General features: G+C 44.2%; 1 protein-coding gene across 1 annotated transcript in view; it reads left to right on the forward strand.

The window, feature by feature from the left end:
• Fat1 (FAT atypical cadherin 1) overlaps positions 1-13618 on the forward strand; it is a 118854-nt gene that overhangs the window by 99297 nt on the left and 5939 nt on the right. Inside the window, exons 15-26 of the mRNA XM_028786254.1 lie at positions 592-806; positions 1113-1250; positions 2727-2870; positions 3388-3585; positions 3935-4736; positions 5340-5471; positions 6837-6994; positions 7557-8019; positions 8877-9030; positions 9184-9294; positions 10896-11527; positions 12378-12515. Of these exons, the coding sequence (XP_028642087.1) occupies positions 592-806; positions 1113-1250; positions 2727-2870; positions 3388-3585; positions 3935-4736; positions 5340-5471; positions 6837-6994; positions 7557-8019; positions 8877-9030; positions 9184-9294; positions 10896-11527; positions 12378-12515 (3285 nt within the window). The remainder of the gene's footprint in view (positions 1-591; positions 807-1112; positions 1251-2726; positions 2871-3387; positions 3586-3934; positions 4737-5339; positions 5472-6836; positions 6995-7556; positions 8020-8876; positions 9031-9183; positions 9295-10895; positions 11528-12377; positions 12516-13618) is intronic.

The following is a 13618-nucleotide window of genomic DNA, read 5'->3' on the forward strand; positions in this document are numbered from 1 at the left end:
AGTGTTCTTACAAGTATTGTTAAATCAGTGAGGTATCTCATTTTATTGCTTTGTTTATTGAAAGATGATCTTGGTGTGTTGTCCAGACAGGACTCAAATGTATATTTCCTGCCCCAGCCTCCCAACTGCTAGTATTAGAAGCACGATCCCAGGGTTCCATTCTCAGAGGGGATATTTAAGACTGACTGGACAGTTACCTCAGAGACTTCTTTTCAGAAGAACATTCATGACAACAATAGCAATAAGAAGGAAACCAAAAGGCACTGAGTTGAAATTTTTTTAAAGCATTAAAGTCTATAGTAGTGAACAACATCAAAGAAGGACTGAGAGCCACCGTCATTTTAAAAGCAGTATAGTCATTTAAAGCAGAGATAGCATTACTGACTAATGTCACCAGGAATATGAAGAAAATAAAGAAAATAAACAGGAATGTTGGGTGGGTAAAAAAAAAATCATAATTTTAAATTACCGAATTAAAGCAGAAGATGCACAAGTTATATTTTGCAATGAGAACTACACATGTTAAGAGGTGTCAGTGTAATAAGAAATGGAACTGCAGTGCGCTTGACGGAATTCTGTCTCTCCATACAGGGGCCATATTTATCATTGAGAACCTGGACTATGAAAGCTCCCACGGGTATTACCTGACTGTGGAAGCCACTGATGGAGGCACGCCTTCATTGAGTGACGTGGCGACCGTGAACATCAACGTCACAGACATCAATGATAACAGCCCAGTGTTCAGCCAAGACACCTACACCACAGTGATTGGTGAAGACGCAGCTCTCGAGCAGTCTGTGATCACAGTGCGTACCTTGCCTTACAGCTCGCCTCTTCTCCATCTTGAAGGGATCATTAGTAGAGTCATTCTAATTCTTAAACTGGTTCTGTTTAAAATACCGTAGAGCGTTATAATTGTTCAGCCAGAGGACACGGCTCAGTGCTAGAGCACTCACGCTGTCCCCGTGAGGGTGTGTGAGTCTTCACCACTGCAAAACGAGAAGGTCCTTGCTCAGCCAATTACTGGCTTTTAAGTAACTGCCGTAAATAAGCTAGCTGCTGTTTCCTCTGTCCCCTCCCCCACTGTTTCCTAAAAGAGTGATGTTTCCTAGATTATGGCTGACGACGCTGATGGCCCCTCAAACAGCCACATCCACTACTCCATCATAGAGGGTAACCAAGGAAGTCCGTTCACAATTGACCCTGTCAGAGGAGAAGTAAGAGTCACGAAGCCCCTGGACCGGGAAACGGTAAGCTTCCAAAGGGATTTGAATTGGTATCAAAGCAGTAAAGCTTCCAGTTTGTACCTGCTTGGTACAATGTGAAGTCCCCAAAACGGTAGAACTGTCGTCGTCTTAGGAAATGACGGGGCAGGGTAGAAATATTTGAAAGTCAATTAAAATGTTGGTTCTTGAGGGGTTTTTTGTTTGTTTGTTTGTTTGTTTTTTGGGGTTTTGTTTTGACTGACTTTGTTTTTCTTCATTATTTGGGAATCCCACATTATACACCCTGATTGCACTCACCGCCCAAACCCTCTCATTCCTCCCATGTCCGTTCCCCTTTCCCCGCCAAAAAACCAAAAACCAGGTAGTCCATCTTGTCTTGTGTTTGCCCATGTACTCACTGGACAAACCCCTAGTGTCCAGCCCCACAAGGGAAGGTGAGTCTTTCTCTATCTGCAGCCTTGCGAGAAGTGATCAACTGTGGAGAGGTAGCAAGAGGCGGGCCACCCCTCCACTAGAGAGGGGCGGAGTCGGCTCTTCTACTGGCTTCCTATTTTTGAGTGGCATCTTCCTAAGAGTCTGAGAAGCTTGACTGTTAACTATAGAAAGATCTATTGTATTAAGCAGAGTAAAGTGTGATTTTTTTTTTTAAATGCAGATCTTGCTATATAGTTCAGGCTAGACTCAAGCCCACAGTACTCTTGCCTCAGATTTCTGTGTGTTGAAAACTTAGGTGCCTGTCACCATACTTGACTGAAATTTAGTAATTGCCACTAAAGAACTTAGCTCTTACAGCATACTGTATCCACTGTGAGATGGTAGAGGAGGTGGCCTGGGGAGTTCTCAATGCTGTGGCTGTCGAGCATTTGCTGGACTGATGTCCTACAGAATGGTACCTCAGGATTTACCCATCTTCTGACCCAATGCTCACTCTGAAGATACTGTAACAGGGAACTGCCCTAACAGTGAGGCTGTCTCACTTGATTTCTTTTTCGAGTGGCCACAGATACCTTGAGGGATTTAAACAACTAAGTATAACCCAGGTGTGAAATTGAAGGTGACGGTGACGTGGCACATCTTGAGATGCTGGAAATGAGTCTGCTCACGGGGCAAGAGGCAGCTCAAGTTTCTACCTCTGGCTCTGTAAGATTTAGCCTGTGTTGAAGGTGCTACCTGTGGTATTACCAAAGTTACAACAGCCTGTCATCTAGGTCACTGTTTTCTCTGGTCATTTGTGTAATTTGTCTTTGCATTTTAATAGAACTATAAGATTTTCAAGATCAAGTACTTTAATAAAACCTTTAATGGGAGAGAGCAGAGAATCTGCTTCTTGCCGATAACCATCTCTGTTGAGAAAATAGTGCATGCACTCCCTCGCTGGTTGGGAGTTTTTATTTTAATTTTAGGGAATTGCCCAGACATTAGGCTTGGCAAATGACGTCACTGATTCCCAGTTGATTAGCACCATACACATGATGGGTGTTCTCTCTTTCCCTGACAAAGATCTCAGGTTATACGCTCACGGTGCAAGCTGCCGACAATGGCAATCCACCCAGAGTCAACACAACCACGGTGAACATCGATGTCTCCGACGTCAATGACAACGCTCCCCTCTTCTCCAGAGACAACTACAGTGTCATCATCCAGGTAAATGGGTGGGGCGCTAAGGGGTGTGCAGCCTGCTCCATCTCTAACTGGCTCCAGGACACTCACTGGAAGTAGCTTTCCTTTCCAGACCCGTTTTCTAGAAAACTGGTGAAGGTGAGATTTAGAGGAGCCCCTGACTTAGTATACAAGGGGCATTTGGAGGACTCAGCTCAGCATTTCTTGTCCTAGGATTAACTAGAATGAGTTTTTCATAATCGTATCTTCTACTGCACTGGTCCACCACCTCTCCCTCCACCCCTAGGACTGTCATTGTCCTCCTCACTAACCCCCATGGATGCTGTTCCATTCTCTTTACCCTTCTCGGACCTCCTTCTGTTACTTCTCTCACTCCCCATGTTCCTGCCCTCCCCTTCCCCCCATGCCTCCACCTGTCTTCCCTCTTCTCTACCTTGATGCACTAGAAATGAAGTTTTATCATCTACATACTTACCAGAAAGCCTCATGTGTCCATGGTAGCCTTGATAGCCTTTTGTTCTGTTTGCTTAACATTACGCAGGAGAACAAGCCCGTGGGTTTCAGCGTCCTGAAGCTGGTAGTGACAGACAAGGACTCTTCCCACAATGGTCCCCCCTTCTTCTTTACTATTGTGAGTGGAAATGATGACAATGCGTTTGAAGTGAACCAGCACGGGGTCCTCCTGACAGCGGCGACAGTCAAGAGGAAAGTGAAGGACCATTACCTTCTGCATGTTAAGGTATCCAAGTCTTCATGGTTTCCCTTGGGTTCATAGAGAGCATCTGCAGGTGGTTGTCTTTGTGTATTTAGGTAGCTTCCTCACATGCTATAGAAAAAAATGAATATGGTCTGTTTTTTGAGTGCACATCTGATTTTGTCTCAGTGGTGCTTCGGCTACCCCTTCTAAGCAGGAGTGTGACTCAGTGTCCATACGAGTAAGGAACAAAACAGTTGTCCTTTTCCTCAGTGGGCTTCATGGTGAGAAATGAATACCTAACAGTTGATGCTGTGCAGAACGTAAGTGAACCGCGTCATGCATTTTTATTAGGAGATGGCAGTAACACCAGAGGCTACTTCTGTCTTCCTAGGTGGCTGATAATGGAAAGCCTCAGCTGTCATCGATGACACACATTGACATCAGAGTGATTGAGGAAAGCATCCACCCTCCTGCCATCTTGCCACTAGAGATTTTCATCACTGCCTTTGGAGAGGAATACTCAGGTGGGGTCATAGGAAAGATCCACGCCACAGACCAGGACGTGTATGACACCTTGACATACAGTCTGGATCCCCACATGGATGGCCTGTTCTCTGTGTCCAGCACGGGGGGTAAGCTGATTGCACACAGAAAGCTGGATATAGGCCAGTACCTTCTCAATGTCAGCGTGACAGACGGGAAATTTACAACGGTGGCCGACATCACCGTGCACATCCAACAAGTGACACAGGAGATGCTGAACCACACCATTGCGATCCGCTTCGCGAATCTCACCCCGGAAGAGTTTGTCGGTGACTATTGGCGCAATTTCCAGCGAGCTTTACGCAACATCCTGGGCGTTCGGAAGAACGACATACAGATCCTCAGCCTGCAGCCCTCTGAACCCCATTCGCATCTGGACGTCTTACTCTTTGTAGAGAAGTCAGGTGGCACCCAGATTTCAACAAAGCAACTTCTGCACAAGATTAATTCCTCCGTGACTGACGTCGAGGAGATCATTGGTGTGAGGATCCTAGACGTGTTCCAGAAGCGCTGCGCAGGGCTGGATTGCCCGCGGAAGTTCTGTGACGAGAAGGTGTCCGTGGATGAAAACGTTATGTCAACTCACAGCACAGCCAGACTGAGCTTCGTGACTCCCCGACACCATAGAACGGCTGTGTGTCTCTGCAAAGGTAAGAGCGCATACGTACATGGACATGAGCGTTAAAGACTGTTTTATTGTGGGGAGCTTAGCAGTTAGGAGCCTACTGGCTACTCTTGCATCAGACTTAGATTTGATTTCCAGCTCCCTCATAGTAGCCCATGACCATCTGTAACTTGAGATTCACGGATTCATGGGCATCAGGTACCCAAGTGGTACATAGACATGCATGCAGGCAAAACACACGTACACGTAAAATTAAATTTAAAAAAATGTTAGGAGGAGGAGGAAGAAGGAAGAGATGATGACGGTGATGATGGTGATGATTGTTTTATGGCCAGGCCTAATGAGATAGGCCTATGATCTCAGCTACTTAGACTGCAAGTTCAGAGCCACTCTAGGCTACATAGGAGTCCAGGTCAGCTTGGGATAATGATATCCCATCTCAAAATGAAACAATGAAAAAAGGGCTGGAGAAAATGTTAGTTGGTGGACAAGTGCCAGTCTAGCATACAGGAGGCCTGAGATTCAACCCTCCGGCACTGCAAAAATGAATGAATGAATGACAACAGTAGTGATCACTTTCCTAATTCCTGTGTTCTCTCCTCTCTTCCTCTTGTTTTTCTAAATACAGATGGGAAGTGCCCACCTGTCCACCACGGGTGTGAAGATAACCCCTGCCCCGCAGGATCTGAATGTGTCGCAGATCCCCGAGAGGAGAAGTACAGCTGTGTGTGTCCTGGGGGCGGCTTCGGTAAATGCCCAGGTAGGTGCTCGCTGCCAGGAATTCCTCACGTGTGAATTCATTTCGAACCATCCCTGACAGTGCTTTGATTTCTGTTTCTTTATTGGAGGAAGAATTATGTGCAGGTTGTCTGTCATAACGAGGTAAGCGGAACGATGGACAGAGAGCCGGAGCTCCCTGGGCTGTCTGTTGGGCCCCACCACCCAGCCTGGCCCTGCCCTGCCCAGCCCCCACTCATCCCCACCCCTCCCATGGCTGCATAAACCACAAAGCTTCATTTTTTTCTTGTTTCCCTCTAATCTTCTTTTGCCTGATTTCTCCCACAGTCCTCGGCTTTTTGCCCCTACTTAGCTCATTAAAGACATGTTCCAAGCCCATTGTGAGCAATCCTCACTGTCCTTAATAGCTGGACCGGGATTTAGTCACCATTCTGTATGTGTCTTCCTGTTAAAGAATGTATCTTTCCCGTTAAAAATCTTTTCAAGTTCATCTTTGCACTCTGGTGCTTTTCTCCCTCTGCTCATGATATCCTGAAACTAGAATCTGCTGTCAAAAATTAAACGCATTTAATTTTTTTTAGATACACCATTCTATTAGTTTCTAAAGTAGCTGAACCAATATGTTCCATTTCTTCCAGGCATATATGAAGGTCTGGTGTCTCATTCTCTTTCTCTGTATTGAAAGCTTTCAATTAAAATCCGTACTTCTTCCCTAGTGAGATTGAAATGCTTATTTAAGTTTTTAACGTCTCTGGCTGCTTATGGAAGGAACCACTCTGCTAATTAGTTGGTGTTAGCATTTCCTATAGTGTGGCTGGCCTCCTGGGCTGTGTGTTTCTGAATGAGTCGAACTCTGGGTATTATGATTAACATGCTTCTTATTACAATCTGCCCTCTCTTCTTAATATTGGACTTCTATTTTGTTAAATGTGCCTTTTGTCACTTTGAAATTGAATTTTTATTTAGTCAGTTCTGCATAACTTAATTTTCATTTCCGGAGGCTGATAGGATTTTCATCTTCTTGGAGTAATGGGGATTGTTTTGTGGTTTTGTCTGACAGATTTTGCCTAATCACCTTGAGGCTACATTCCTTTTTTTCTTCTCAAATTGCCTACTCATAACTTACACAGAACATTTTTATATTTAGTTTTGTTATTATTTTAGACTTTATTCCTCTGGGATACAGAGTTCTCAGTCTCTTCCATGTGGAAAGTCAGTTGTATGTGCTTTGCTATCTGTTAAAGCCAGTAGGCACTTTTCCTATTGCTGCAATTTTAAATTTAAAAAGACCAAAAGCCAGCCTCTGGGGAGGGAGGACGATCACACTTACTTTTGATGATATGCTTAGGTTTGTTGCTGACAGACTTTTTTTTCCTGTAATCCGTAGGGAGTTCATCCATAACTTTTACCGGAAACAGCTTTGTGAAGTATCGTCTGCTGGAAAATGAGAACCGACTGGAGATGAAGTTGAGCATGCGGCTGCGAACCTACTCTTCCCACGCGGTTGTCATGTATGCTCGAGGAACCGACTACAGTATCCTGGAGGTATGGCTTTTATGCATCCTGTGACCTAGGACCGAGGGAGACTATGAAATTTCAATTCTCTCTCCTGTCCTGACTGTCCCATCTAAAAACAAACTAAGAAAGGTGGGTTTCTCCGAGTCTCAAGGACTCGTGGCCTGGGTAACGTTGACACTTGGGTGCTATCGAAAATTCTTTCTGCTAGCCAGTAGCCTAGAAATTTACTTCAGATATTCTTCAACATAAACTTTGAGACCCGTGACAGCTAATGAACAAATCTCTTCTTTATACCTTGCTAATATTGACAGTCTGTTTATACAGAAACCCTCCATGGTATCTTGTCCGTGTGTGTCCAGCTAGCAGTTAATAATTAGTCACGTCTGTGTTATTTTTGAATGCACCCTTGGCACCCGGACGATCCATTTGTATTATTTGTATAGTAGATGAATGAGTTTGTGCTCCTTGGCACCTAACTGCAAGCTTGTATTCTTTCTACCTTCGTTCAGTAAACATCCCCCTCTTAGAGAGTTTGCACAGACTGACGCTGAAGATGCGATCGGTGTGAACAATATGTATTCTGTTGCAGATTCACACCGGGAGGCTGCAGTACAAGTTTGACTGTGGAAGTGGCCCTGGGATTGTCTCTGTTCAGAGCATTCAGGTCAACGACGGGCAGTGGCACGCGGTGTCCCTGCAAGTGGAGGGCAATTATGCGAAGCTGATTCTAGATGAAGTCCACACTGCATCGGGCACGGCCCCTGGGGCTCTGAAAACCCTCAACCTGGATAACTATGTATTTTTTGGTGGCCACCTCCGCCAGCCAGGGACGAAGCATGGGCGAAGCACCCAGGTGGCCAATGGTTTCAGGGGCTGCATGGACTCCATTTATTTGAATGGGCAGGAGCTGCCTTTGAACAACAAACCAAGAGCTTACGCGCACATCGAAGAGTGGGTGGACCTCTCTCACGGGTGCTTGTTAACTGCCACAGAAGACTGCTCCAGCAGCCCTTGTCAGAATGGAGGCGTCTGCAATCCCTCACCTACCGGAGGTAGGCTTAGTAAAGCTGCGGTCGCTCAGATGTTGCCCTCATGCACATTGAAAGGCGACTTCCCCGAATAGAATTGGTTTGCCTCACTTCCATTCAATGATGTCATCACTTCTTGTCTTTGTCGCAGACGGTGTGGTCAGAAGTAGCATGTGCTGTAACATTGGGCTAGTCTAAGGAACCAGCAGCAGTGACCACGGCCAAAGATTCACTAGGGCCATGCACAGCTTTTAAGGGAGAAAAGCAAACATCTCTTGCTGTGTTCTCTAATGGCATGTGCCTGGGAATACTACCTGTGGGTGTAAAACTGTTGTTGACTGGCGTTGCTTACGTGTGTATGTCCATCAATGGGCCTGTTTCTCTCACCCATTCCATTTGACCCACCAGCCGTATGTAATTATCTTTAACTGAATCTAGTCATATCTGTTTAGGTTTCATAGGATGAACATACTAAATTTTAAAATCCAAATTCTAAAAGGCTCCCAAATCTAGAACTTTCTGACCTCCTAATGTATTATGTAAATTTCCAGGGTTGGAGGCATTTGGAATATCAGATTTCCAGTTTAGAAATATTCCAGCTGTAAAATCTGTAAAAAAAAAAAAATACTAAGCCTAAATAAAACACACACACACACACACACACACACACACCCTCCAAAGTAAATCATTTCAGGTCCCAGTATTTTAGAAAAGAGATATTCTACCCTAATGGATAACTCTTCATCTGGAGAGAATGGGAAATTTGCTCTCTTTCATAGATGTTGAGGGACTGCATCTTCGCTTAAACATAAAGGTATCATCCAGTGAAACACTTTGCGGTCATTGAGTGACTGGATTTTTTGTTCTTTTCCACGGTGTAGGTTACTACTGCAAGTGCAGTGCATTGTACGTAGGGACGTACTGTGAGGTGAGCGTCAACCCATGTGCCTCCAACCCCTGCCTCTACGGTGGAACGTGCATGGTAGACAACGGAGGCTTTGTTTGCCAGTGCAGGGGGCTGTACACTGGTCAGAGGTATGTTTGTATTTCTTTCTGAATGAAGGTTAAATATTAAAGCATGGAATTCTGCATAGGATGGGTCACTGTGTTCTTCGGTGTTAATGCTGTCTGTTAATGATTCGCAGTGAACTCATGAGGGCTTTTCTTCATGTGTTTTTCCTTACTTAGATGTCAGCTTAGTCCCTACTGCGAAGATGAACCCTGTAAAAATGGTGGAACGTGTTTTGACAGTTTGGACGGTGCTGTCTGTCAGTGTGACTCAGGCTTTAGGGGAGAAAGGTAAATCATTTCTTTGAAGCGTTGTATCTGCTGCACCTTCCCACCGTGTGCTGACCATTAAGTCAGCGTCGTTAACTCACACTGCATCGTGTCAGACTGTGGTGATTCTCACTGGCGTTCTTATGATGTGCAGACAAGTCTTGACAAAAGACTGGATCAGAAAGATGAATGTAAAGCGGGAAAGCTCTGGTTCTGTACTGTAGAGCTATTAGTTATAGATGAAGAATGTGTGGGTCATTGGCAAGTGGCCAATGCTTGTAAACTGGTTGCATTTCTTTGTGTTTTCTAAAGCAAGTACTTCGTGACACAGTGCCGTCTATCCATGAGAAGGTACTAATCACGATTTCTCACAGTGGTTTGTACCAACATAGATCCAGCATCTAAACCTTGCTGCCTTTCTCATTCTTATAGTAATTATACTAATTATTATTATATTAATTATACCAATCCCCAGTATAAGCCTAAGAGGTGGTTAGGCTTTAGATATTTAGATATCTCAAAAAAAAACACACCTTGAGAAAAAAGCATAAGAAACTAATTTCAGATGCTATCTCTTTTCAAAAGTTAATTGGAATCAGGCTCAGACATACTCCCTTAATCCCTGCACTCAGTTGGCAGAGGCAGGTGGATCTCTGAGTTTTTGAGGCCAGCATGGTTTACATAGTGAGTTCTAACCCAAACAGGGTAATGTTATAAGACCCTGTCTCAACAACAGACCTACTGGGTATATGTAATGTTTGAATGCCTGGCAAAGAACATTTAGATGAGTCTCCTTCAGTCTCATTAGGCTGCTGGTGTGGTCTGCCTTTAGTTATTCTATATCGTTTTGTTCTTGGAATCATTATAATCCTGAATATCGCCCTTAGTCTTGAGACCCTGGTACATTTGTGGGTTTCCCCAATTTTAATCAGAGTATATTCCTATGTATTTTACAAAGAATATATCAGTGTTCAGACTTTTTATTATAATTCCTCATAATTTGCAAGTAGATGATTTCTTTTTTTCAAATGGGAAAGAGCTTCCCATTTGTAAAAGCTCAGAAGCCAGGGTGGGTATGTACCGCCCACATGTTCACATGCCCTGGTTAGAAAAGCAGAAGGGACTGTCTGTGATCTGCTCTGTGATGGTGACACGTGTAGGAAGATGATTCTAATTCCAGAAGGAATAGCATTTTAAAATGGAGAGTGTGTTTTCTGTTCCCAAACAGGACCATTTTCACTGAGAATGGTTTGCAGTACACACCACTTGTTAAAATGTACCTTAGCTTCCAAAATTTCTAAATGATAGCTTGACCATGAGACCTAAGAACAACCTATGTTATAGCCTATTGAACTGATTTAGTTATCTATTAATTCTAGAAAAATGCAGCTAGATATCGGCTTGACGTGGTGCATCTCAGATGCACGGTCAGCCTATGACCCTGTCACCAATCCACAGAAGGCCTCTTCTGGTTCCCATCCCTGATATTTTCTGAGTGTTTCCCATTCAGCTTTGTTTCGGCATCTCACTGAAGGATGGGTGTGTTTAGTGTTCATCCTGAAGGATTCTAGGACAGGTGGGTTCTGACATCTACTACAACGGTCTCTCCTTCTTGTTGGCAGATGTCAGAGTGACATTGATGAGTGTGCCGGGAACCCCTGTCGGAATGGGGCCCTTTGCGAGAACACACATGGCTCCTATTACTGTAACTGCAGCCAGGAGTACAGAGGGAAGCACTGTGAGGACGCCACTCCCAACCACTACGTGTCCACCCCGTGGAACATCGGACTGGCCGAGGGCATAGGCATTATTGTGTTTATAGCCGGGATATTCCTACTGGTCGTGGTGTTTGTCCTCTGCCGGAAGATGATCAGTCGGAAGAAGAAGCACCAGGCGGAACCTGAAGACAAACGTCTGGGACCGAGCACAGCTTTCTTGCAGAGAACTTACTTTGATTCGAAGGTGAACAAGAACATTTACTCTGACATACCGCCCCAGGTGCCTGTCCGTCCCATTTCCTACACCCCGAGCATTCCAAGTGACTCCAGAAACAACCTTGACCGGAATTCATTTGAAGGCTCAGCCATCCCAGAGCATCCAGAATTCAGCACTTTCAACCCCGAGTCTATACACGGGCATCGGAAAGCTGTGGCTGTGTGCAGCGTAGCTCCAAACTTGCCTCCGCCACCGCCTTCCAACTCTCCCTCAGACAGCGACTCCATACAGAAACCTAGCTGGGACTTTGACTATGACGGTAAGGGTGTGAAGGTTTCTGTCTCACCAAAATGCCACTGGGGTGGCAGTGCTGTTCCTAGCCTGGCCATGGTGGTTTATGGGGCTGATGATGATGCTTTCCAATCTGAAATGGTCATGAAAACTCATTTATATATTCCAGTTCCTGACTAGGGATTGGGAGCTTGGAGTTATTTTATTAAATTAGATCTAGGGCTGGTGAGATGGCTCAGTGGTTAAGAGCACTGACTGCTCTTCTAGAGGTCATGAGTTCAAATCCCAGCAACCACATGGTGGCTCACAACCATCTGCAATGAGATCTGATGCCCTCATATGGGTGTCTGGAGACAGCTACAGTGTACTCACATATAATAAATAAATAATAATAATAAAATTACCAATTCATCTAAAAAAAAAATTAGATCTAATTGTGTTCTAATTAATATTCTAGAAAGGCCATTTCACCTTTGTAACCGATACACATTGTCAACTGTGATTTGGGGATGTTTTATTATAACAAATAATGGGGGCGTCACTTATATACTAATTATTTTTTAATTACAGCCAGGCAAGGTGGTAGAGTTCTTCTAAGCAATATTTATGTGTGGCTTAGCATGTACCTAAAGCTCTAGATTTTAACTGATCACTAGTTACACTTTATAGACTTACTTATGGAGAAATTCTAAGTTGTTGAGTCTGTTGAGAATATGTGCAGGCCTTTTTATTGTTTTGTTTCTAGGATGCTCCCCTAGCTCGCTCTCCCCCATCCTGTAGCTCATGTACTGAGCACAGCTCAGGTACTTTCTATGGAGGGTAACCATGAGCCAGAGGGAACTTGGAACTCACTGCTTACCTAGATCTCTCCCTTTCAGCTAAAGTGGTGGATCTGGATCCTTGTCTTTCCAAGAAGCCCCTGGAGGAAAAGCCCTCCCAGCCGCTCAGTGTTCGGGAGAGCCTGTCCGAGGTGCAGTCCCTTAGCTCCTTCCAGTCAGAGTCCTGTGATGATAATGGTAAGTTTCAGACGCTGACGTTGGATGCTGTGGCCGCTCTGAAATGCTGCTGGTGTTCCTTATGCCATGTACTGATTTAGATGGACCAGGTCCCCTAATTAAGAATGAAAAATGCTCCGTGTTCCCCTTGGCATAAATGTATAATGTGGTAAAAATACTTGCATGGACCTACACAGGGGAAAATATTTAAAGATAGCTCAGTCATAGGACACTTGCCTAGCATGCACAGGGGCCTAGGTTCGATCCCTAGTATTGTAAAATACAGTGTTCTCAATGAAGAGTTGTTTTAACTATCGTAATAGGAAAGAAAAAAAACGTTAATTTTCCTTGTTTGGCTACTCTTGTATTATTTATACTTTTTTGCATAACAGTGATTGTTATGGAAGCTCTGTGGGTGCTTTCAAGATCTCTGTAACAGTTTTTCTGAACATGCAATGCACACGCACATAACATGCACCCTCTGAGAAAAGATGTGTAGAAGTCTGAAATGTTCACTTCCGGTCATACCTTTGGTATTACAAGGTTTTGTTTGTCTCTTCCCCAACCACTGCTGCCCCAGCTCCCATTTGGATCAGAGCGTTCTGACTGAGCAGAGTTTAAGAGATGGCTAGTAAGTCGGATTATATTTCTAACGAAGAAGGTCTGGCAGCGGGTTCTGTGACTCCAGTTGTGTTTATCTGGTGTCCCCAGGGTGGATCACGCCAATAGATGGCTTTGCTGTAGTAGCACACGTACAAAAAATTATCGGCCCCACGGTAGTGGTTTTCGACTGGAAATAATTGAATCTCAGAAAGTATAGGGCTCAATTTTAATTTTTCTCCTTGTGTAAAAACGCAATGTGTTTACACATTAGGGATAGTTTATCCTTGGAAAGAAGAAACATGCTAGTAACCGTCACTTCCAAAATAACATAATCCATGACTAGAGTAATATAATTTATGATGACTACATCTATGGGTCTCTGCATCTGCTTATCTATTAAGCTTTGCAGAGCCCTTGTCTTTATTAAAGATGACTATAGATATATTCTGTTCCTTGAAGATTTCAAGCATGTTTTGCATTATTTAAAGCACATCCTTGTTTATTCTTGAGTGGAGAATATG

This window comes from Grammomys surdaster, unplaced genomic scaffold (genome assembly GCF_004785775.1).
Source record: "Grammomys surdaster isolate TR1022 unplaced genomic scaffold, NIH_TR_1.0 125450, whole genome shotgun sequence".
In the NCBI taxonomy this organism is placed as follows: Eukaryota; Metazoa; Chordata; class Mammalia; order Rodentia; family Muridae; genus Grammomys; species Grammomys surdaster.